We start from the raw sequence: 26,833 nt of genomic DNA, 5'->3' as shown, positions 1-26,833 counted from the left end.
GTATTCATGTGTATGGCTTCTGACAGGTCACTGATCCCTCACTGACCTGCCCCCTTGTTTACATAATGAATATATTTAACCCCTTAGTGACAGAGCCAATTTGGTACTTAATGACCAGGCCAATTTTTGCAATTCTGACCACTGTCACTTTATGAGGTTATAACTCTGGAACGCTTCAACGGATCCCGCTGATTCTGAGATTATTTTTTCGTGACATATTGTACTTCATGTTAGTGGTAACATTTCTTCGATATTACTTGCGATTTTTTTTATGAAAAAAACGGAAATATGGCGAAAATTTTTAAAATTTTGCAATTTTCAAACTTTGTATTTTTATGCCCTTAAATCAGAGAGATATGTCACAAAAAATAGTTAATAAATAATATTTGCCACATGTCTACTTTACATCAGCACAATTTTGGAAACAACATTTTTTTGTTAGGGAGTTATAAGGGTTAAAAGTTGACCAGCAATTTCTCATTTTTACAACACCATTTTTTTTTAGGGACCACATCACATTTAAAGTCATTTTGAGGGGTCTATATGATAGAAAATAATGAAGTGTGACACCATTCTAAAAACTACACCCCTCAAGGTTCTCAAAACCACATTCAAGAAGTTTATTATCCCTTTACGTGCTTCACAGGAACTGAAATAATGTGGAAGGAAAAAATGAACATTTAACTTTTTTTTGCAAACATCTTAATTCAGAACCATTTTTTTTATTTTCACAAGTGTAAAAACAGAAATGTAACCATAAATTTTGTTATGCAATTTCTCCTGAATACGCCAATACCCCATATGTGGGGGTAAACCACTTTTTGGGCGCACCGCAGAACTTAGAAGTGAAGGAGCGCCGTTTGACTTTTTCAATGCAGAATTGGCTGGAATTGAGATCGGACGCCATGTCACGTTTAGAGAGCCCCTGATGTGCCTAAACAGTGGAAACTCCCCACAAGTGACACCATTTTGGAAACTAGACCCCTTAAGGAACTTATCTAGATGTGTAGTGAGCACTTTGAACCCCCAAGTGCTTCACAGAAGTTTATAACGTAGAGCCGTGAAAATAAAAAATCGCTTTTGTTTACACAAAAATGATCTTTTCGCCCACAAATTCTTATTTTCACAAGGGTAACAGGAAAAATTAGACCACAAAAGTTGTTGTGCGATTTCTCCTGAATATGTTGATACCCCATATGTGAGGGTAAACCACTGTTTGGGCGCACCGCAGAGCTTGGAAGTGAAGGAGCGCCATTTTACTTTTTCAATGTAGAATTGGCTGGAACTGAGATTGGACGCCATGTCGCGTTTGGAGAGCCTCTGATGTGCCTAAACAGTGGAAACCCCCCACAAGTGACCCCATTTTGGAAACTAGACCCCTTAAGGAACATATCTAGATGTGTGGTGAGCACTTTGAACCCCCATGTGCTTCACAGAAGTTTATAATGTAGAGCCGTGAAAAAAAAAATCACATTTTTTCTACAAAAATGATCTTTTTGCCCACAAATTTTTATTTTCACAAGGGTAACAGGAGAAGTTAGACCACAAATGTTATTGTGCAATTTCTCCTGAGTACGCTGATACCCAATATGTGGGGGTAAACCACTGTTAGGGCGCACCGCAGAGCTTGGAAGAGGAGGGCCGTTTTACTTTTTCAATGTAGAATTGGCTGGAATTGAGATTGGACGCCATGTCGCGTTTGGAGAGCCCCTGATGTGCCTAAACAGTGGAAACCCCCCACAAGTGACACCATTTTGGAAACTAGATCCCTTAAGGAACTTATCTAGATGTGTGGCGAGAACCTTGAATGCCCAAGTGCTTCACAGAAGTTTATAATGCAGAGCCGTGAAAATAAAAAATATTTTTTTTTTCCACAAAAAAGATTTTTTAGCCCCCAAGTTTTTATTTTCACAAGAGTAACAAGAGAAATTGGACCCCAAAAGTTGTTGTCCAATTTGTCCTGAGTATGCTGGTACCCAATATGTGGGGGTAAACCACTGTTTGGGCGCACGGCAGAGCTCGGAAGGAAGGAGCGCCGTTTTGGAATGCAGACTTTGATAGAATGGTCTGCGGGTATTATGTTGCATTTGCAGAGCCCCTGATGTACCTAACCAGTAGAAACCCTCCACAAGTGACCCCATTTTGGAAACTAGACCCCCCAAGGAACTTATCTAGATGTGTGGTGAGAACCTTGAATGCCCAAGTGCTTCACAGAAGTTTAGAATGCAGAGTCGTGAAAATAAAAAATATTTTTTTTTCACAAAAAAGATATTGTAGCCCCCAAGTTTTTATTTTCACAAGGGTAACAGGAGAAATTGGACTGCAATAGTTGTTGTCCAATTTATCCCGAGTACGCTGATGCGCCATATGTGGGGGTAAACCACTGTTTGGGCGCACGGCAGAGCTCGGAAGGGAAGGAGCGCCTTTTTGGAATGCAGACTTTGATAGAATGGTCTGTGGGCATTATGTTGCGATTGCAGAGCCCCTGATGTACCTAAACTGTAGTAACCCCCCACAAGTGACCCCATTTTGGAAACTAGACCCCCCAAGGAACTTATCTAGATGTGTGGTGAGAACTTTGAATGCCCAAGTGCTTCACGGAAGTTTAGAATGCAGAGTCGTGAAAATAAAAAATATTTTTCCACAAAAAAGATATTGTAGCCCCCAAGTTTTTATTTTCACAAGGGTAACAGGAGAAATTGGACTGCAATTGTTGTTGTCCAATTTATCCCGAGTACGCTGATGCGCCATATGTGGGGGTAAACCACTGTTTGGGCGCACGGCAGAGCTCGGAAGGGAAGGAGCGCCTTTTTGGAATGCAGACTTTGATAGAATGGTCTGTGGGCATTATGTTGCGATTGCAGAGCCCCTGATGTACCTAAACTGTAGTAACCCCCCACAAGTGACCCCATTTTGGAAACTAGACCCCCCAAGGAACTTATCTAGATGTGTGGTGAGAACTTTGAATGCCCAAGTGCTTCACAGAAGTTTAGAATGCAGAGTCGTGAAAATAACAAATATTTTTTTTTTCACAAAAAAGATATTGTAGCCCCCAAGTTTTTATTTTCACAAGGGTAACAAGAGAAATTGGACCCCAGAAGTTGTTGTCCAATTTATCCCGAGTACGCTGATGCCCCATATGTGGGGGTAACCCACTGTTTGGGCGCACGGCAGAGCTCAGAAGGGAGGGAGCACCATTTGACTTTTTGAGCGCAAAATTGGCTGTCGTGTTTGGAGACCCCCTGATGTACCTAAACAGTGGAAACCCCCCAATTCTAGCTCCAACCCTAACCCCAACACACCCCTAACCCTAATCCCAACCTGATCCATAATCCTAATCACTAACCCTAACCGTAATCACAACCCTTACCCCAAAACAACCCTAATGTCAACCCTAACCATAACCCTAATCAAAACCCTAAATCCAACACACCCCTAATCCTAATCTCAACCCTAACCTCAAACCTAACCCTAATCCCAATACACCCCTAATCACAACCCTAACCTTAACCCTAATCCCAAACCTAACCCTAATCCCAAGCGTAACCCTAATGCCAACCCTAACCCTAATACCAACCCTAATCCAAACCCTAACCCTAATCCCAGCTCTAACCCTAACTTTAGCCCCAACCCTAGCCCTAACTTTAGCCCCAACCCTAACCCTAGCCCTAAGGCTACTTTCACACTTGCGTCGTTTGGCATTCCGTCGCAATCCGTCATTTTGGACAAGAAACGGATCCTGCAAATGTGCCCGCAGGATGCGTTTTTTGCCCATAGACTTGTATTGCCGACGGATCGTGACGGATGGCCACACATCGCGTCCGTCGTGCACTGGATCAGTTGTGTTTTGGCGGACCATCGGCACAAAAAAAGTTCAATGAAACATTTTTTTGTACGTCGCATCTGCCATTTCTGACCGCGCATGCGTGGCCGTAACTCCGCCCCCTCCTCCCCAGGACATAGATTGGGCAGCGGATGCGTTGAAAAACTACAGCTGCTGCCCACGTTGTGCACAATTATCACATGCGTCGGTATGTCGGGCCGACGCATTGCGACGGCCCCGTACCGACGTAAGTGTGAAAGAAGCCTAACCCTAAATTTAGCCCCAACCCTAACCCTAAATTTAGCCCCAACCCTAACCCTAAATTTAGCCCCAACCCTAGCCCTAACCCTAACCCTAGCCCTAACCCTAGCCCTAACCATAGCCCTAACCCTAACCCTACCCTAACCCTACCCCTAACCCTACCCCTAACCCTAACCCTACCCCTACTCCTAACCCTACCCCTAACCCTAACCCTACCCCTAACCCTACCCCTAACCCTACCCCTAACCCTACCCCTAACCCTAACCCTACCCCTAACCCTAACCCTAATTTTAGCCCCAACTGCTATTCTCCTGCCAGCCAGCAGATGGAGACAGATGGCGGGCGCACTGCGCATGCGCCCGCCATTTTCTTCTGCCGGCGGCCAGGAGGAGCAGCAAGAGGATCCAGGGACACAGGTGAGTATTGTAGGGTCCCCGAATCCCCCTATTTCTCTGTCCTCTGATGTGTGATCACATCAGAGGACAGAGAATTACACTTTACTTTTTTTTTTTTTTGCGATCGCCGGTAAACAGTTAATTACCGGGGATCGCAAAACAGGGGTCGGTAAAACCGACCCCAATCATGCTCTTTGGGGTCTCGGCTAGATTCTCGCGGGGCCGGCCGGCGGGCGCACTGCGCATGCGCCCGCCATTTTGAAGATGGCGGCGCCCACCGGGAGACACGAGGAGCATCGGGGGAGGTAGTTGAGTATTGGGGGGGCTACCTGGGACCCCTTTTCTCTGTCCTCCGATGTGCGATCACATCGGAGGACAGAGAAATTAAAAAGAGATCGCGTTTTGTTTTTTTGCGATCGCTGGTAAACGGTTAATTACCGGCGATCGCAAATGCGGGGTGGGTTAAAAACCCCCTGAATCATGTTCTCTGGGGTCTCGGCTACCCCCGGCAGCCGAGACCCCGGAGAAAATCCGACTCTGGGGGGCACTATTCACTTTTTCCACAGCGCCGTTAATTAACGGCGCTGTGGTTTAAGTACCCTTAGCGGCTGCCGTTAAAAGGCGTATCGGCGGTCGCTAAGGGGTTAAAAATAAATCCCCTACTACAGCCAGCGGCAGCGCCTGTGCTGCACCATGATCGCATGGTGGCACCATCTTGGAAGAGGCAATTTTTTTTCTCTAGCAAGATGGCGCCGCCAAAACTAAAAATAAAGACTACATAGCAACCACAAGACAGATTTCATTACCTAAGGTATCATTTTAATCAGTACAACGGTGCCAACCTGACAGTGTCTGTAGGTTACTGTGCACAATACTGCTGACAAGTTCCCTTTAAGCTCTTTAATGCAAGCACCTCAAGTGATGTCAAAATGACCTAACCATATATGGTATGGCTAAACAGATAGTAACTATTCTTCACTGCTGCCACACACTATCTGTAATGTTTATTAATTTTCTTATGTTTTTATCTCTAGCTCTATGTCTGAGCTGTAATGTCCTCTCACTCTCCCAATTCACCACAAAATTGCAGCTGCATTTCCTGCTTCTTCTTTTATACAGGCTATAATAATCCATATCCATCCTGATTGTCTGTGCTATACCATGTGATATAATAGTTGCAAGTCAATATTTGAAAACTTCTGCGGACCACCCCCAAGGTCATATCAGCCTTTTCTGGCTCATGTAAGCTATAGCAATGTGTAAAATGGCCATATTATGCAAATCGCACAAGATGAACCTCAAATTTTAAAAATCTGCCTGGTTTATCAAATTTTTAAAAATTCAATACAAATTTGTTCCAGAACAATTTACTCATCTCTTGTTATCATTTTTTTTTACATTATCTCAATCTCTATTATCTTATATTGATTAAAGATAACCTGTTAGCAGGTTTTTAGACCAAAAATTAACATAATCTATGTTAAGCATCTGAAATAGTGATTACATCTATACCTTTGTATTATAAGTCAGTTCCTCCATTTTCTAGAAATATTAATGCCTTTCACTCTTTCTCCTGCTCCTCCTTACACCACTGGCCTCATGTCAGTGAATGATAGGTCATTCTTTTATTGTGACCTGCTCTCCCACCCAAGATCTCATGCAAGCACTATTATTCCTTGAGGCAATAGTTGCGTAGAAAGATCCAGATGATGTTTATAGAGCCACGCATGCGCTGCTCCCGGGAATAACCGACGCCTGTGAGAGATCTCGGGCCGGGGAGCTGATCACAGAGAAGAATGACCTGCTAGTCACTGACCAGAGGCTGGTGATGGGAGGAGAAATAGAGAGACAGTGCTGGCCATGCCCTCTGCACGTTCATTCTCATTTGCATAAACGACCACCAATAGATTTCGAGAAAACGGACAAACAGACTTATAATACAAAAGTATGGATATAATCAACATTTCAGATTAGGTTAGATTATGGTCTAAAATAAAACCCGCTGACATGATCCATTTAAAGTCTTAAAATGACTGTTCAAATCAAGTACAGGTGCTCGGTGCATCATGGTGTGGCCAGACATTTAACTACATCTTCCCATCTACTTGTTTTCCCTCACTCTTCACCTCTTCCTTTTCTTTAATTGACAACTGTGGCTGGAGGGTGGAGATAGATGGAAAATAGGCAGCTCGGAAGGTGTAGTTAAATGATTGGTTATGCCATGATGCACCAAATGCCTGTACTTGGTTTGAACGGTTATTTTGCGCTGACAGGTTTCCTTTACAATGTAAGTTTAATTTCATATTAGTTTGTATGTTCTCTCCGTGTTTGTGTGGGTTTCCTCCGGGTTCTCTGGTTTCCTCCCACATTCCAAACACATACTGATAGGGAAGGTAGATTGTGAGCCCCATTGGGGACAGTGATGATAATGTCTGTAAAGCGCTGCGGAATATGTTAGGGCTATATAAAAATTAAAATTACTATTATTATTAAACCAATTTTGGATCATAACTGGAGTACGCAATCCTTCTTAATATTTGCATGGAATGATTGCATTTCTGCAAGTATACGTTATCTGTGTTTCTAGACACATAAAGTATGTATGAATTTACTGCATCAGCTATTTGGGCAAATCGAATGAATGAATGGGATACAAACACAGGGCTAATAGTTTTATTCATACCAAGTTACCAACGTGCTATTTATCGGTGCTGATTGGCTGCAGGGCTCACATAACATAATGCCCCATGAGCCTTGGCAGATCTGACGCCAATATGACTGTGCTGGTATGGATGGGGAGTATTTTTATCTTACAAGGTAGAACTATTTTATTTAAAAAGGGGTTGTCCCTGTTGTTCACAGTTTAACACTGAATTGACATCTTTGGAACTTGATAGCACACCATTGCTTGCACACCATCAAATTAATGGACCCACAGTTGGTGTCAGCAGCAGGAAATATTAAACAAGATCCACACAGTTTAGGAATTAGTTGGATAAACATAGTCTACTAATTTTAAGACAAGGAGCTCTAGTGCCCATGTATACCTTAGAAACAGCATAGACATTTTCTACAAATAGAGCATTACTACCATTAGATACATATTGAATGGCAACTTCAATGCCAACTCCATTTGCGTGAAATATAATCAATTCTTGACCTTTAAAACTGGTTCCTTACTCCACAGGATGGTCCACAGAGCTTGTGCCTAATGGAAACCCAGCCTTGTTGTGCCAACAACATTTTTAATATAACCCTAATATAGTTTAGGATAATCTATACGTAGCTTTGGATTTACTCACTTGCTAGATTTAATACTTGGGACTACACTGAAAGAAAAATTGGCAGTAGAGAATCAGAAGCTGTGTGACTTTTATTAAATTCATATCCTACTGTATCAGAGACTTGTAATGATTTACTTAATAAGTCCCACAAAAAAGAAATTACACTTCCTACAGAGTCCCGGATTATGTAGTTGGATGCCTAGTCAGTCAGCATCAAACAAGTAATGAGGATTTTGATGGTTTCCGCCCCCTTTGAACATGAGTATGTATGACATATTGAGAAAGTCAAAGTATTTGGAAACTGTTGCAATTAATGGAAAACATAACCTTATGGTCAAACACAATGAATTCCTTAAGCAAGCAGTGTTAGGCCTTGGCAGCTGTATAGAACATTCCCTTAACTTTTTCAGTGCAGGAATTCGTTATACTTGCATTATAAATCAGATTGTGCAGCTCTGCAAAGACTGAGGGACCCTTACACTTTGCTCTATCAGGCGCCTCTTGCCCACCATTCATCTGCGAAACACGCGACTGGTCAAAACAGTTTTCATGGATGCCGTTTTCATTTATCGAAATGTCATCCGCATAATAAATAAATAAAGACTCAGATTTTCTTCTTTAGAGATATTTCACTCTGTATGGCTAGTTAAACTAACCCTTTCTTGAAGTGGTAGTCCAGTACCAAAAATGTCCTTTCTAAATATCTATCGTTTCACCCTTACCACTTTTGTAATTAGTTTCATTGTTCAACACCCTACACTTCTGCATATATCTAGCATTTGAGAAGAGTCCCAAACAGGACATTATAGGAATCTGGGGCTGCACTCACTTTAATGCTGCTGTTACTTACTACAGTTTCTTGCACTGCCAACTAAGGTTGAGCGAAACGGGTCGGCCAGATTCAGAAGTCGACCAACTTTTGGCAAAGTCGGGTTTCATGAAACCCGACCCGACCCCTGTGTGGGGTCGGCCATGAGGTCGGCGATCTTCTGATCTGGAATCGGAATACCGATACCGAGTTCCGATATGTTTAAGATATCGGGAATCTGTATCAGAATTCATATTTAAGTGTAAAATAAAGAATAAAAATAAAAAAATATTGATATACTCACCCTCGGACGGGCCCTGGTTCTCACCGGCAGCCTTCCTTCCTAAGAATGAGCGCCTGAAGGGCCTTCGATGACGTCGCGGCTTGTGATTGGTCGCGTGAGCGTCACGCGACCAATCACAAGCCGCGACGTCATCTAAGGTTCTTCAGGCGCTAATTCTTAGGAAGGAAACATCCGAGGGGGCGCGTCCGAGGGTGAGTATATTCCTAATAGGTATATACTCACCCTCGGACGCGCCCTGGTTCTAACCTGCAGCCTTCCTTCCTAAGAATCAGCGCCTGAAGGACCTTAGATGACGTCGCGGCTTGAAATTGGTCGCGTGACGCCCATGTGACCGCTCACGCAACCAATCACAAGCCGTGATGTCATCGAAGGTCCTTCAGGTGCTCATTCTTAGGAAGGTAAGTATATCAATATTTTTTTATTTTGATTCTTTATTTTACATTTAAATATGGATCCCAGGGCTTGAAGGAGAGTTTCCTCTCCTTCAGACCCTGGGAACCATTAGAAACCCAATGCACTGCATTGGGTTTCGTGTTTCGGCCGACCCCGACTTTTCTATAGGATCGGCCGATTTCACTCGACCCGACTTTTGAAAAAGTCGGGTTTCCTGAAACCCGACCCGATCCTATAAAAAGAAAAGTCGCTCAATGGTAATAAATGCTGTGGGAGAGGTGAGAGCAGCACCCGGAGTCTGCTTCTATCTTTGCTGCCGCATCTTCTAAATGTGAAACAAGATGTCATCTGGGGCATTGATAGAAGCATAGAGTGACACCAGCAATGCTCCACAGCTTCTAGCACCACCCTCAGAGGGCGGTGAGTGACACCAGCTCTGCCCCACGACTTCCAGGACTACCCTCAACTGAATCATCATCAAAGGGCATTGCTGGTGTCACTCACTGATTCTATCACCATCCCATGATGACAATTTGTTAGAGGGAGGTTTTAGAAGCTGTGGGGCAGGGCTGATGTCAGTCAGTGCTTCTATCACCACTCCCTGATCATGTCTTGTTTCACAGTTAGAAGATGTGACAGAGAAAGAAGCAGAGAGCGAGTGCTGCACTCATCAACAGCAACTAATACCATGGATCCAGAAAAACTTCAGAAGGTGGTGATGAAAGAAACTCTAGTAAGTAATAAGAGAGTAAATATCGACTTTTAGAAAGGACACTGAAGAACTTGTATGAGAAAAAGTGAAGTCTGAATAAGGCCTTAAACTATAATATAGATATTTTGCCAGTGGTTGGTTTGCCATTACAAACCTTCTACTTTATATTACCAAGAAGAAATTCGGATTGCAATGGATGCAAATAAAATCAATAATGCGTTATTCCATAAAGTTAAAAATGATTAAAAGCTTCCGTAATGATGAAAGATGGGATTACTCTGATGCATTTCTGGTACTACTGCCCTTAGTCATAGGCCGGGGTTACACTTGCGTGTGCAATGCGAGAAAGTCGCACGAGTCTCTTGCATCAATGCCCAGCATTGCTGCCAGTACTCGGGACCGGAGGGTGCGGCTTTATGTATTTCTATGCAGCTGAACGCTTCGGTCCCAAGTGCCGGCGGCAGTGCCGGGTATTGATGAGAGAGTGTGGTGCCCCAGGGTCCAGGTCATCGCAGTGGTATTGCTTTCCTCTCAGGGGGGAGTGATGTTACGTTTGGAGGTAAAGAAGGATAACTGCATCCAGGTACCAAAAAACATGCAACACATTTAACAATCCAGGCCACCAGGGGGAGCTCTTGATCCTATTTAGTAGGTCACTCTCCACATTGGTAAAACTGGTCGCCTGTAGGGAAAGTTAGTCAGTTGCTGGCTGATCTCCGCTCAGTTAGTTGGTCCCTGGCAGGGGTGGGATCCTGTCAGAGAACAAAGGAGAAGAACACAGAGCTGTGCATGCCCTCAGAGCTGCAGCTCCTAGAAAGAGACATCGAAGGCAGAACTGTATTGCAGCGAGCGTGCAAGGAAGTCGTAGCAAAGGAGTGGATATCAGAAGGGGACCAGCCCTTCACAGGCTGTCTCCTTCTGAGGTGCAGAAGCCCGGTAGCTGGAACACCGAGGGAGTAACGACCTTTATGCCTTGCTCGAGAGACTGGCAGGACAGCTAATTTCACAGTACCTGTCTGCCCTACACCCAGGGGTCCTTAAAGGGGTCATCAGTTCCAGGAGGATCCTATGTTTGCATGAGTTGCTTTAAAGAACTGTGAATCATGAACTGTGCATGATCAAAAACTGTCCATTGTATATAGTTTGCACCTTCTTAAAGGTGCTTCCTACTGGTATTACAAAGGAAGCTTTTACAGAGACTGCTTCTAAGAGAGACTGCTGCTAATCTTGTTGTGAGAACTGCTTTGTTTTTCAGAGACCTGAGGAAAAACTCGTTGGTGTGGCAGAATTCCGGGTCTGGATACACGCCTTGTAGCCCACCCAACCCAACGTTGAGGGTTAATGACGGGTCCTTCGCTTCGTTCCTGTTGTTACAGCATTATTGACTTGAGTATTAATACTTTGCACTATCTCATTAAGAAAGACTTGAATAATATTTATACACTTAAAGGGATGTTTGCTAGTTGCACTTTGACAGAGTATATTGAAAAGTTAATACAGTAGATAGTATTGAAAGCTAAAACTTGAAATTAGTTAGAGTGGTGTTTCAATAAAGCCGTTAGTTAGATAGTCTGATATGCTAATGCACTTTGAATAAAATGAAGAGAAAATAAAGTAACCCGTGGGGATTGGACAGAAACTTTATTCATGCACTTGAATAAAGAAAAATGCTTTATTTGCACTTTAAGGTTTAAAGATAGTATACCAGTGAGGGTTGTGGTATATCCTAGTTAGTTCAAAGTTATATTGTTTTCTTAATGGTTCCGTATTGTCTAAAAGTGAATTCACAATGTAAATATGTTTTTGTTATGCAACGTTCAAGAGTCCTCACCTCCCATAAAGGGAAGCATCAGTTCATATTAATTTGTTTTATAGCATTTAAAAATTTGTATGTCTTTTGCTAACCTGTAACTGTTATTTTCTTTTCCCAGTCCTGGAGTACTGGATTTAATGGGGGGGGAGTGCGGTGCTCCAGGGTCCTGGTCGTCTCAGTGGTATTGCTTACCTCTCGGGGAGAGTGATGCTACGTTTGAAGGTAAAGAAGGATAACTGCATCCAGGTACCACAAACATGCAACACATTTCACACTCCAGGCCACCAGGGGGAGCTCTTGCTCCTATTTATTAGGTCACTCCCCGCATTGGTAAAACTGGTCGCCTGTAGGGAAAGTTAGTCAGTTGCTGGCTGATCTCTGCTCAGTTAGTTGGTCCCTGGCAGGGGTGGGATCCTGTCAAAGAACAAAGGAGAAGGACACAGAGCTGTGCATGCCCTCAGAGCTGCAACTCCTAGAAAGAGACATCGAAGGCAGAACTGTATTGCAGCAAGCGTGCAACGAAGGCGTAGCAAAGGAGTGGATATCAGAAGGGGACCAGCCCTTCACAGGCTGCCTCCTTCTGAGGCGCATAAGCCTAGTGGCCGGAACACCGAGGGAGTAACGACCTTTATGCCTTGCTCGAGAGACCGGCAGGACAGCTAATTTCACAGTACCTGCCTGCCCTACACACAGGAGGCACGGTGACACCCCTTAGAGGCTGGGGCATGATAGAGTCCCTATAAACCGCCTCAAGCCACCAGTCATATGGGTTTGTCCTATCTTATCTGGGGGACAGAGAGAGACATAACATCTACAACAGTTGTGAGGACCTTATGAGAAGATTAGCAGTAAGGGACTATAACACTGCAGCGCAAGGGAAGGCTACTGATTTCCCCCTGGACAAGGGAACTCTGGACTTGCCTCCAAACTGGCCAGACTCTGTCTGACCTGTGATCTGGTGCCCTGGACTGTGGATGCTGAAGTCTTCAGTAAAGGTAAAGAGACAGCAACCTTGTGTCCTCTTTCTTCTCTGCGCCTCTCACCATCCACCATCTACACACCGGGAAGCCCTGGGGATATACTTCACCTGTGGGAAGGTATACCATCTAGCTGCCAAAACATCACCCCAGCGGACCCCTTAAAGCAGCATCGGTCACCCTGACCGAATACCCCAGGTGGTGTCACGAACACAATCTTTATCCCTTTAAAGACCTTTCCCTCTTACACGGACGTCCCTGGGCCAAAGAACCGGGTCAGCCACCGTGACATCCCTCTGTGAACCGAAGGACAAGGTACCGAGTACCCCACGGCCCCATGGGGGCGCTCCAAGAGACTCACGCAAGTTTCTCGCATTGCACTCACAAGTGTGACCCCGGCCATATAGTTCCTTACTCTATTACTATGGGCAGTAAAGCCCTTTGCAATCTGAATTTCTTCTTGGCAATATTAAAAACGATGGTCAGAGGTTCTTCAAGAAATGAAGGATATTTTCATAAGAGACGTTTTCTCTATTTGCAATGCAGTGAGGCTTTTCTACTCATTTCGTATTTTGATTATGCCTCCATTTTATAATTTGTCATTCTCATTATTTGTTAAACTTTGCTTACAAATGGCCATAAAAAGTGGGCTACATTTCCATGAAGAATTTACAAGCAGCATGCCAATTAAACTAAACATGTGAACACCTTTTCATTTAGATAAGCAGTGAATAGGAACTGTGTGAGCATTTGAGCTTGAAGTCAAGCATGATGATGGGCAAAAAGCATGTGATTACAAAAAAACATTTTCTGCAGACTTGTGATCTGTAATATAGGTCAAAAGTGGCATAAGGGTGCCTAAGGTACAAAAGGAGAATGACATTTCAAAAAGGATCAAGCAATAATAAAAGCCATAAAATATAATTGTATCTACTGGAATATATTAAAGCAAAGCCTCATTCAGACATTATTTTTTTATGTAGAGAAAACAATACATATTTTTCATTTTTGTTTTATTTTCCCATTTTTGATTTTTCCAGCCATATAGCCATATGAGGGCTTGTTTTTTGAATGAGACAAATTAATTCTGTCACATAATGTACTGGAAAACAAGAACAAAAATTCCAAGTGTGGTGAAATTACATGGTTTATCATTCAGATGATTTATTTTATATTTTGATGGATCAGACATTTGTGAGTGCAGCGATACCAAATATGGATAGTGTTTTATTATTTTTTATATTGTTTCATTTTCAAAGTGGCAAAAGGACATTTAGGTATTTTTAAAAATATTTTCTAAACTTTTTTTTACTTTTTACTGTATTTAATAGTCCGTTTAGGAGACTTGAAGCTGCGGTTGTCCCAACACGTGCTATGTATAGCAAAAAACAGGCACTTGTTTATTGGAGAATTGTAATGACAGGCACAGGGACTCTTCAGCTGAACCTCGGCTGTGGTGACAAGCCATTGGTGCCTCAAGATTGTGTGAAGGGTATGCTGATGGTTGGGATGACCCACTTCCAACCTGTACATGTTAAATGCAGTGATTGACAACAGCTTTTAACTGATTAACAGCCATGAGATGATCTCTGATTCACCTGCGGCTGTCATGGGCACTTGATGGCTGATTAATCAGATTAATCAGTCATCAAGTGTGGGGAAAGATGTGGGCTCACACACTGAGACAAAGGTAGGGACACAGCTGATGACACAAATATACGTCATTGGTCGAATGCTTGAGCTGCACTTATTTTTCACGGACCCATAGACTTGTATTGGTCCTTTTCATCTGAAAAAAATGGACATATCTCCATAAGTTGTGCACATAGACGCGGTCCATGAAAAGAGACGGGTATGTGAATAGCCCTATAATGGGTACATGTTCTACACATGAAAAAAAATAGATACAACATGTATGTGCAACATTGACTTCTAAATGAGGCCTTACTGTAAGGCATATGTTGATTGCAGCAAAATAAACCCTGGCAATGGCCCATCTATGACCAATGGAAGAGGGTCCTCCATTTAATGTATCATCCAGCAAACAACATACAAGGCTTCTCATTTTGCTCATATGCATTGATGACTCTGTTAGTAAATTGTACAAGTACAGAGCTGCAGAAGAAAAGCCAGTTAGATGGGCCATCCACTAAATAATCCCTACAGATGTATTTTATACATATAGCCACTAGAGTTATAGTCAGTATATTATTTTTTATTCTAATTAATATTGACTTTTATGACTACTGACGATGTCAATTATTTACAGTGATTCAAGCTGTCAGGAACCAATACATACATACCCACACGCATCATATAGCCATTCACATGCCTCGTAACTATTAGTCAGCTGTTTCTTGTGTGAGCAGGGTAAAAAACTGACTAGTATGGAGTTAGCCTAATTGGATCATTTCTTAGCCCCACAATGATTTTGTTAATAGAAAGAAAAGCTCTGTCACGTACAGTATTTCATAGTGCATTCAGAAACTGTGCATATGAATTCACTATACTATAGAAAACTATTACAATACTTACAGATTTTCCTGATTTTACTTTAGGGTCCACTTGCCAGGCTCCAGGCCAGTAAGAAGGTGTCAGGTCATCACTCATTGTACTGGATGGCCATTGTACATCCCAGGATGGAGCTGCAGCTGGTAAGCTATGAGTTTCATGAGCAGTTGGTGGGTCTTCACTGCTGACCTTAGTACGGTTCATCATTGGGGCACAGTCCCCATTGCAATCCTGTTGAAAACACACAATGTTATAATATCTAGTAGTACCATGTTTCATATTATTTGATCCCTTACCAACATCTGCTGTTTATGTGCAGCGCAAGTCGGTAGCACGTGTATGGAGTGGGCTCAAGGGGTGAGCTCGCCCCATACCCAGCAGATATTGGCTATGTTACACAGCCAATATTTGCCTTTAAAAACCATTGGGGGAGTAGAGCTCTCCCAGCGGTTGTTAACATGTTAAGTTTTGCTGTGAAACTCTAGCAGCAGCAATAACAGCGCACCGGCATGTGGTGCTTTATTCTAATCACCAATCAGTACGCACATGCTGCGATCATGGGGTACCAATGAGTTGCTATGACAGCTGGGGGTCACATGAAATCCTCAATGCCTGTCAATATGGAGCACCTTTGAAACCCTGCCTGTAGCTGGGCTTGAGGGGACTAAGGGGACTAGCAAATACAGTACAAACTGTAAAAAGTAAAAAAATAAATAAAACATAAAAGTTCAAATCACCTCCTTTTTCCACAATTAAAAAATAAAGATAACAAAAAATACACATATGTAGTATCACTTGGTCCATTAAAAGTATCATCTATCAAAATATAAATATAATTAACCCAATCGGTAAGCAGAAGCAAAATCAGAAATTCTAAATGACAAAATTCCGGTTTTTGGTCACTGCAACAGAGCAAAAAAAATACTGAAAAATAGATTAAAATGTCATATATATCCCAAAATGGTATCAATAAAAACATTGTCTCACCCCGCAAGAAACAAGCCCTCACACAGACCCATTTACGGAAAAATGAAAGCATTCTGGGTCACGGAAAATGGTGACTCAATCTCGAATTTTTTTTTTTTACAAATCTCCATTTTTTTCACCACTAAAATAATAAAAAAGTGGACATGCTTGGTAATCAGACTGATTAGTAGAGTCATTATCTTTAAAACACAAAGTACAACATAAAAACTATTCTTAGAAAACAATTTCAGAATTGGGTTTGTTTTGCAATTCCACCGCACTTGGAATTTTTTTTCTGTTTTCCAGTACACTGTTATTATTTATTATTATTTATATATATAGCGCCATTAATTCCATGGTGCTGTACATGAGAAAGGGGTTACGTACAGAGTTATAGATATCGTTTACAGTAAGCAGGTTTACAGTGACAGACTGGTACAGAGGGGAGAGGACCCTGTCCTTGCGAACTTACATTCTATGTGGTAAAATGTACAAGTTGTCCTGCAAAAAACAAGACCTCGATTGTTTATGGGGACAGAGAAATAAAAAAGTTATGGAAGAAGGGGAGGAAAAAACAAAAACACAAAAACAGAAATTGGCGACTAAATTTCCTTATTTACAACATACCAATCAGATATCAAGTAAACACTAAATAAGCAACAGAGTTAAGTATCAACCCTATAATGGAAGCTTTCATTCAGTCTTTAAGGAGTCAACAAGATTTGTTGATTCACTATTATACAGCCAAAGTGGTTTAGAGACGAAAACAGTTGAACTTGATTAATTTTGTTGTGCTGAAAGCTAATATGATGCTTAAAAATGCTGATTGGCTCTGATTTTCAAGATCCTGAGGAGGTTGTAGTTACTTATGGCACCTTACATGCAGGCTAATAGAAACATTGTGTCTTTATTATTTCATCATTATTATTGCCCGATGAGTACATGGAATACCATGCCGCCTATTGGCATTTGTGAAATGCTGTCATCAGAAATTAACAGTGGTATTTAACAAGTTAACAACAGTGGGCAAAGCTCCACTCCTCCCATTACTGTTAACCTGTTAAGTGTTAATTTCTGACAGCGGCATTTCACACATGCCGGCATTTCTGCTGGGAAAGATGCCGGCTCGACCTGCGTAAATGTGCTTCATACAGTGGGTACGGAAGGTATTCAGACCACTTTAAATTTTTCACTCTTTGTTTCATTGCAGCCACTTGGTAAATTCAAAAAAGTTCATTTTTTTCACATTAATGTTCAATCTGCACCCCATCTTGACTGAAAAGAAACAGAAATGTAGAATTTTTTGCAAATTTAATAAAAAAGAAAAACTGAAATATCACATGGTCATAAGTATTCGGACCCTTTGCTAAGACACTCATATTTAAGTCACATGCTGTCCATTTCCTTGTGATGCTCCTTGAGATGATTCTATTCCTTCATTATAATCCAGCTTTGTTTAATTAAACTAATAGGACTTGATTTGGAAAAGCACACACCTGTATATATAAGACCTCACAGCTCACAGTGCATGTCAGGCCAAATGAGAACCATAAGGTCAAAGGAACTGGCCAAGAAGCTACAAGACAAAATTGTGGCAAGGCACAGATCTGGCCAAGGTAACAACAGAATTTCAGCAGTACTCAGGGTTGCTAAGAGCACAGTGGGCTCCATCATCCTTAAATGGAATAAGTTTGGGACCACCTGAAGTCTTCTTAGACCTGGCTATCCAACCAAACTGAGCAATCATGGGAGAAGAGCCTTGGTGAGAGAGGTAAAGAAGAACCCAAAGATTACTGTGATGGCTGAGCTCCAGAGATGCAGTAGGGAGATGGGAAAATATTCCACAAAGTCAACTATCACGGCAGCCTTACATCAGTCGGGCCTTTATGGCAGAGTGGCCTGACTGAGCCTCTCCTCAGTGCAAGACATATGAAAGCCCGCATAGAGTTTGCTAAAAAATACATGAAGGACTCCCAGCTATGAGAAATAAGAGTCTCTGGTATGATGAGACAAAGATAGACCTTTTTGGCAATAATTCTAAGCGGTATGCGTGGAGAAAACCAGGCACTGCTCATCACCTACCCAATACAATCCCAACAGTGAAACATGGTGGTGGCAGCATCATGCTATGGGGGTGTTTTTCAGCTGTAGGGACAGGATGACTGGTTGTCATTGACGGAAACATGAATGCCGGCAAGTACAAAGATATCCTAGATGAAAACCTCTTCCAGAGTGCTCTGGACCTCAGACTTGGCCGAAGGTTCACGTTCCAACAAGACAATGACCCTAAGCACACAGCTAAAATAAACAAGGAGTGGCTTCACAACAACTCTGTGACCATTCTTGACTGGCCCAGCCAAAGCCCTGTCCTAAACCCAATTGAGCATCTCTTGGGCAGACCTGAAAATGGCTGTCCACCAACCTTCACCATCCAACCTGAAGGAACTGGAGAGGATCTGCAAGGAAGAATGGCAGAAGATCCCCAAATCCAGGTGTGAAAAACTTGTTGCTTCATTCCCAAGAAGACTCATGGCTATACTAGCTCAAAAGAGTGCTTCTACTCAATACTGAGCAAAGGGTCTGAATACTTATGACCATATGATATTTCAGTTTTTCTTTTTTAATACATTTGCAAAAATTACTACATTTCTGTTTCTTTTCAGTCAAGATGGGGTGTAGAGTGTACATTAATGAGAAAAAAAATAAACTTTTTTGAATTTACCAAATAGCTGCAATGAAACAAAGATTGAAAAATGTAAAGAGATATTAATATTTTCTGTACCCACTGTATGTCATGATGGGGTTAAACTAAAAATATAAAGGCCAGCAATCAAAAGGCATGCCATGCTCAACCATATACTGTATTGTAAAAAGTGCACACAAGTATTTATTAACCTTAAACTAAAATGTGCACAACATGCCTACATCTTTAGTGTTTTTTGTGTACTTCTATATGTAAGAATAACTTTTTATTGTGCAATGCAGTGACCCCTGTTACAGGCAGGGGGCACTGCATGGTCTTCCCAGAATATGCATGACGGTGTATTGAGGCCATAGGAATGCATGGCAGTCGCAGGTATAACTGTGGTTAAAAGTTCGGCATTATTGTGAATGGCCGGTATGTGTGTCACAGAGGAAGATACTCTGTGCTGTCAGCCTGAAGTAAGGTTGTTCTGGGACCTGTAGTCCTACAAGTAAGTGTATTGTTTTAGAGGGAAGGTGGCAAGGCTGGTTCTGAAAGCTGAGCTGGTCAAACTAGCCACACACACTCACCACCCATCTATGGGAGTGGTTACAGCTTGATAATGCGACCAGGGTGTGGGTTAGATGGTTCCTGTGTATGGACCTCAATGGATCTTGGCTGGAACGGTTCTGTGAGAGGAAAAGCCGGGATCCTGAGTGTTGGGAGGTCCAGAGTGGCGACCAGATCCCTGAATAGCACCTGGTGAGGCCTTGATCGTGAGTGGCCTCTGTTTTCGGAGGTCCTGGGAGTAGGACCAGATTCCTGAAGAGCACGAAGTGAGGCCAAGGACCTGCAGAGCCGGTGATGGCTACTGTGTTGGGGAAGCTTCCGCCCTTCGGTGGGTCTGGACTGACTGAGGTGTGTAGTAACTTATTTTTCTTTAATATTGATTTTAGTCACACTACTCGTTAGAATTGTTATTTACAAGGAATGTTTAAATCAGAGCTTTGTATTAAAGGGAACCTGTCATCAGGATTTTTCTGAGTAACCTACACACAGTGTAGTACGTCCGAGGTCAGAACCCCCGCTTTGATGTGGGCTCTGGCGGTGAGCCCGCATCAAAGCTGGGACATGTCAGCTGTTTTGGACAGATGACATTTGCCTGCAATAGCGGCAGGTGGAATTGTGATCCACCCACCGCTATTAGCTAGTTAAATGCCACTGACAAAAGCTGACAGCGGCATTTAACTAGCGCTGCCGGCCATCGGAACGTGATCGGGGGTCAGCGATGCGTCGGCATGACAACCAGAGGTCTATTGTTGTTGATGCCGGATTGCTTTGAGCACCACCCTGTGGTCGGTTCTCATAGCAATGCAGTAATTCTACTACATAGGAGCGATCTTAGCATCACTGCTATGTAGCAGAGCCGATCGAGTTGTGCCAGCTTCTAGCCTCCCATAGAGACTATTGAAGCATGGCAAAAGTAAAAAAAATGTTTTAAAAAATATAAAAAAAATAAAAAAAAATTATAAAAGTTTAAATCACCTCCCTTTTGCCTAATTCAAAATAAAACAATAAAAAAACAAATATACACGTTTGGTATCGCTGTGTTCAGAATCGCCCGATCTATCAACAAAAAAAGATTAACCTGATCGCTAAACGGTGTAGCGAGAGAAAAAATTGAAATGCCAGAATTATGCTTTTTTGGTCGCCGCGACATTACATTAAAATGCAATAACGGGCGATCAAAAGAGCATATCTGCACCAAAATGGTATCATTAATAACAACAGCTCGACACACAAAAAGTAAACCCTCACCCAGCTCCAGATCACGAAAAATTGAGATGCTACGGGTATCGTAAAATTGCGCTTTTTTTTTTTTTTTAGCAAAGATCTGAATTTTTTTTACCACTTAGATGAAGAATAACCTAGACATGTTTGGTGTCTATGAACTTGTAATGACCTGGGGAATCAAAATAGCAGGTCAGTTTTAGCATTTAGTGAACCTAGCAAAAAAGCCAAACAAAATACAAGTGTGGGATTGCATTTTTTTGCAATTTCACAACACTTGGAATTTTTTCCCGTTTTCTAGAACAGGACATGCTAAAACCCTTACATGGCCATATTGACGGAAAAAATAAAAAAGTTATGGCTCTGGGAAGGAGGAGAGCGAAAAACGAACACGCAAAACCGAAAAAAGCTGGGGTCATGAAGGGGTTAAAATGATACCTGAGGTGATGAAATCCATCTTATGGTTGTTGCTTAATCTTTATTTTCAGATTTCAGTTAATGATATTCTCATGGTCTTGGATGGCCTGTGGGGGATCTTTATGTGGTGCTCTGCTTAGGTATTCATCAGTATGGCTTATGACAGGTCACTGATCTCTGAGTGACCTGCTCCCTGTTTTACATAATGAATATTATATACAGGTGCTTCTTATAAAATTAGAATATCATCAAAAAGTTAATTTATTTTAGTTCTTCAATACAAAAAGTGAAACTCATATTATATAGAGTCACTACAAACAGAGTGATCTCCTTCAAGTGTTTATTTCTGTTAATGTTGATGATTATGGCTAATAGCCAATGAACGCCCAAATGTCATTATCTCAGTAAATTAGAATACTTTATAACATCAGCTTGAAAAATTATTTTAAAATCCGAAATGTTGGCCTACTGAAATGTATGTTCAGTAAATGCGCTCAATACTTGGTTTGGGCTCCTTTTGCATCAATTACTGCATCAATGCGGTGTGGCATGGAGGCGATCACCCTGTGGCACTGTTGAGGTGTTATGGAAGCCCAGATTACTTTGATAGCAGCCTTCAGCACGTTTGCATTGTTGAGTCTGGTGTCACTCATCTTCCTCTTGACAATACCCCATAAATTCTCTATGGGGTTAAGGTAAGGTGAGTTTGCTGACCAATCAAGCACAGTGATACTGTTGTTTTTAAACCAAGTATTGGTACTTTTGGCAGTGTGGACAGGTGCCAAGTCCTGCTGGAGAATGAAATTTCCATCTCCAAAAAGCTTGTCAGCAGAAGGAAGGATTAAGTGCTCTAAAATTTCCTGGTAGACGTCTGTGCTGACTTTGATTTTGATAAAACACAGTAGACTTACACCAGATGACATGGCTCCCCCAAACCATCACTGATTGTGGAAACTTCACACTAGACCTCAAGCAGCTTGGATTTTGTGCCTCTCCACTCTACCTCCAGACTCTGGGACCTTGATTTCCAAATGAAATGCTAAATTTACTTTCATCTGCAAATAACACCTTGGACTACTGAGCAACAGTCCAGTTTTTTTTCTCCTTTGCCCAGATAAGACGCTTCTGGCATGGTCTACTGGTCTTGAGTAGTTTGACACAAGGAATGCGACAATTGTAGCCCATGTCCTGGATAAGTCTGTGTGCGATGGCTCTTGAAGCAATGACTCCAGCAGCAGTCGACTCCTTGTGAATCTACGCCAAATTTTTGAATAGCCTTTTCTTAATAATCCTTTCAAGGCTGCGGCTATCCCAGTTTCTTGTGCACCCTTTTCTAGCACACTTTTTCCTTCCACTCAAGTTTCCATTAATATGCTTGGATACATCACTCTGTCAACAGCCAGCTTCTTTAGCAATGACCTTTTATGGCTTACTCTCCTTGTGGAGTGTGCCTTCTGGACATCTGTCAAGTCAGCAGTCTTCCCCATGATTGTGGAGCCTACTGAAACAGACTAAGGGACCTTTTTAAATGCTTAGGAAGCCTTTACCAGGTGTTTTTTTTGTTAATTATTCTAATTTACTGAGATAAGATATATGAGTTCCACTTTTTGTATTGAAGAACTGAAATACATTAACTTTTTGATGATATTGTAGTTTTGTGATAAGTACCAATATATTGGAGAAAAAAAACTCCTGCAGGTGCCGGCGCTGCAGCATGATCTCATCTATAGTGTGTGTTTAATTATTTTCTTTGATGGTATCCAGAAATTTATTAAAAAATAAAAAGTTTGGAAATGGTGCTGGCCGTGACTGCGCAATAGCAGCTATTGGCGTTCTGATAGCTCTTACTGCACAGGCGGTGCCATCTTGCTAAATAAAAAAAATTGACTCTTCCAAGATGGCGCCGGCGGCACCTGCGCTGTAGCATCTATCTTATCACCGAACATCTATCAGCGATCCAATAGATGCACAGTAACATCTATCGGCGAGCCAATAGATGCTACTTCTTGGAGGAGTACTTTTTTTTTTCTCTAGCAAGATGGCGCTTTCGATGCCTATGCAGTATCAGCTATCAGATACCATCAAAGAAAATAACTAAATAAACATTATAGATGCGATCATGCTTACATCGGGGTTCTCATGTAAATCTCTTTAATACGAGATTCAGATGGTACCTCTGGCGGAAGATTCCCTATAATGAGGCAGATGGAGGCTCTGTGGATGCCGTCAGACCCGTGATCCGGCGGTGTCCGTCTTTTTAGGATTGCATAAAAATGCCGTCGGCCACAGTTTTGTGCACTTCTGAAAAGAAGGACACTGCTGAACAGAGGCCAGAAAGAGTCCAAAGTAATTCTGCTGCCTAATTATAGTGAATGGATCCCGCGGGTGTTTCATCTGAATCATGTCACTCAGAGATTTAGATGAAAAAAGTAAGTGCTCAGCATAGAGAGCTGAACAAATGTGATTGTAAACGTTATGTAAAATGTTCCCAATAAAAACTTCAACTCATTCCACAAAAAAAAGCAAGTCCCCACTCAGGTACGTCATCTGTCAATGGAAATATTGGGAGTATCCAACGTTACTGGTAGCACAAAGACTCTGGAAAAGCAAAATGGCTCACAAAAGAAATTCGGCAAATTAACAAATCCAAATGCCCCCTCCCTTCTGAACCCCAGTGTGCCTAAACCACATTTAGCTCCCACATGCTTGGTATTTCTCTAGTGATGAGAGCCCACCTAATTTACAGGTGCGTGTCTCCAGAAGCATGAGCTGGGCGATAATGTACTGGTTACTACAACGGCAGTTTGTAATTTTCACTCAGCAACATCCACTGCTGCCTGTTTCTGGAAAACACCCATGGAGTCAAAATTGTCACTACATCTGTAGATAAATTCCCAAAGGGTTATAATTTCCAAAATAGGGTCACTTGGGGGATTCTGCTTTTTTAGCATTTATGGAGCTCTGTATTGAGTCCACAAACTATTCTGGAAAAATCTGCATTACTGGAGGTAAATAGCACTTTGTCCCTCCAGAGTCACTCCGTATAGCTAAATAGTACTGTACACCCACATATGGGGTATAGCCACATTCAGTAGAAAAGTTGGACAAATTTTGGTGCCATTTTTACCCATTTCCCAGTATGAAAATGTAAAACTCGGGGCTAACACTGTTGTGAATTCTGTGGCAGAGCTCCCTCCTGTGGTCACAAGTGGTACTGCGGCTTCTGAGTTTCCTTCCTCAGGTGATGTGGTGAAGTCGTTAGGTGCTGCTCTATTTAACTCCACCTAGTGCTTTGCTCCTGGCCTCCAGTCAATGTTCTAGTATTGGTCTTGCTTCCTCCTGGATCGTTCCTGTGGCCGTCTGCTCAGCATAAGCTAAGTTCTGCTTGTGTTTATTTTGTTGCTATATTTTCTGTCCAGCTTGCTTTTTGGGTTTTGCTTGCTTGCTGGAAGCTCTGAGACGCAGAGGGAGCACCTCCGTACCGTTAGTCGGTGCGGAGGGTCTTTTTGCCCCTCTGCGTGGTTGTTTGCAGGTTTTTGTGTTGACCGCAAAGCTATCTTTCCTATCCTCGATCTATTCAGTAAGTCGGGCCTCACTTTGCTATATCTATTTCATCTCTGTGTTTGTATTTTCATCTTACTCACAGTCATTATATGTGGGGGGCTGCCTTTTCCTTTGGGGAATTTCTCTGAGGCAAGGTAGGCTTATTTTTCTACCTTCAGGGCTAGCTAGTTTCTCAGGCTGTGCCCGAGGCGCCTAGGTCTGGTCAGGAGCGCTCCACGGCTACCTTTAGTGTGGTATGATAGGATTAGGGATTGTGGTCAGCAGAGTTTCCACGTCTCAGAGCTCGTCCTATGTTTGTGGGTTTTGTCAGGTCACTTGTGTGCTCTGAACTTCAAGGTCCATTGTGGTTCTGAATTACCTAATCATAACATAACACACAATCTTGGTGGTAAAAATGTATATTATTTTATCTTCACTGCTCAATGGTATAAAAGTCTGTGACACACCAGTGGTGTCAATATAATCACTGCACCCCTAGATGAATTAATTCAGAGGTTTAGTTTGTAAAATGAGGTCACTTATAGAGGGTTCTACTGTTCTGGCACCTCAGGGGCTCTGCCAATGTAACATTTCACCCTCAAAAAAGTGCAGCAATATCTGCACTGTAATATGAAAAGTCGTTTTCGATGAAATATGAGATATCGGTGAACTCAGGAGAAATTGCACAACAAATTTTGGGTTCCATTTTCTCCAGTTACCCTTGTGAAAATACAAAATTTGGAGCTAAAAAAGATTTTTGCAGGAAAAATCGGATTTTTTTCACGGTTTAACATTATAAATTTCTGTGAATCACCTGTGGGTTCAAGGTGTTCAATACATATCTATATAAGTTCCCAAAGGGGTCTAGTTTCCAAAATGGTGTCACTTGTTGGGGGTTTCCACTGTTTAGGCACATCAGGGGCTCTCCAAACGCGACATGGCATCTGCTAATTATTCCAGTAAATTTTAATTTTAAAAAGTCAAATGTCGTTCCTTTCCTTCCGAGCTCTGCCTTGCACCCAAATAGTAATGTTCCCCCACTTATTGGGTATCTGTGCACTTAGGAGAAATTGAACATCAAATTGTATGGAGCCATTTCTACTTTTACCCTTATGAAAATGCAAAATTTGTAGCTAAAAAATATTTATCTGGGAAAAATTTGAATTTTTTAGTTCCACGGCTCTACATTATAAACCTTTGTGAAGCACCTGTGGGTTCAATGTGGTCAATACACATCTAGTTAAATTCCCAAAGGGGTCTAGTTTACAAAACCGTGTCACTTGTTGGGAGTTTCCACTGTTTAGACACATCAGGGGCTCTCCAAACATGACATGGCGTCCACTAATTATGCGAGCAAATTTTAAATTCAAATATTCAAATGGCGCTCCTTCTCTTCTGAGCCATGTCCTGTGCCCTAACATTAGATTTATGGCGCTCCTTCTCTTCTGAGCCATGTCCTGTGCCCTAACATTAGATTTCTCCCCACATATGGGATATCGGCATGCTAGGAGAAATTGCACAACAAATGTATGGTTCATTTTCTCCTGTTACCCTTGCAAAAGTAAAAAAAAATTGGTCTAAAGGAAAATTTTTGTGAAATAAAAGTCAATTTTTATTTTATCCTTCCACATTCCAAAAATTCCTGTGAAGCACCTTAAAGGTTAATAAACTTCTTGAATGTGGTTTTCAGCACCTGGAGGGGTGAGGTTTTTAGAATGGTGTCACTTTTGAGAATTTTCTGCCATATAGGCCCCTCAAAATCACTTCAAGTGTGAGAAGGTCTCTAAAAAAAATGGTTTTGTAAATTTTGTTGCAAAAATGAGAAATCGCTGGTCAACTTTTAACCCTTATAACTTCCTAACAAAAAAACTATGTTTAAAAAATTGTGCTGATGTAAGGTAGACATGTGGGAAATGTTATTTAATAATAACCATTTTGTGCTATATAACTATCTGACTTAAGGGCATAAAAATTAAAAGTTTGAAAATTGCAAAATGTTTGCCAAATTTCCATTTTGTTCACAAGTAATCGTATTTCATATCAAAGAAATGTTACCACTATCATGAAGTACAGTATGTGAGAAAACAATCTCAGAATCAGTGGGATCCATTGAAGCATTCCAGACTTTTTACCTCGTAAATTGACACAGGTC

The 26,833-nt window shown here is 41.9% G+C and overlaps 1 protein-coding gene across 2 annotated transcripts in view; it reads right to left on the bottom strand.

Annotated features, from left to right (window-relative positions):
• Window positions 1–26,833, bottom strand: part of BNC2 (basonuclin zinc finger protein 2) — a 1,179,347-nt gene that overhangs the window by 815,645 nt on the left and 336,869 nt on the right. For both annotated transcript variants that reach the window (XM_069766293.1, XM_069766303.1), the window contains exon 2: window positions 15,306–15,512. In XM_069766293.1, the coding sequence (XP_069622394.1) occupies window positions 15,306–15,512 (207 nt within the window). The remainder of the gene's footprint in view (window positions 1–15,305; window positions 15,513–26,833) is intronic.

Source organism: Ranitomeya imitator, chromosome 1, assembly GCF_032444005.1.
Source record: "Ranitomeya imitator isolate aRanImi1 chromosome 1, aRanImi1.pri, whole genome shotgun sequence".
NCBI classification, from domain to species: domain Eukaryota; kingdom Metazoa; phylum Chordata; class Amphibia; order Anura; family Dendrobatidae; genus Ranitomeya; species Ranitomeya imitator.
This window is presented reverse-complemented; position numbering and strand designations above follow the sequence as displayed.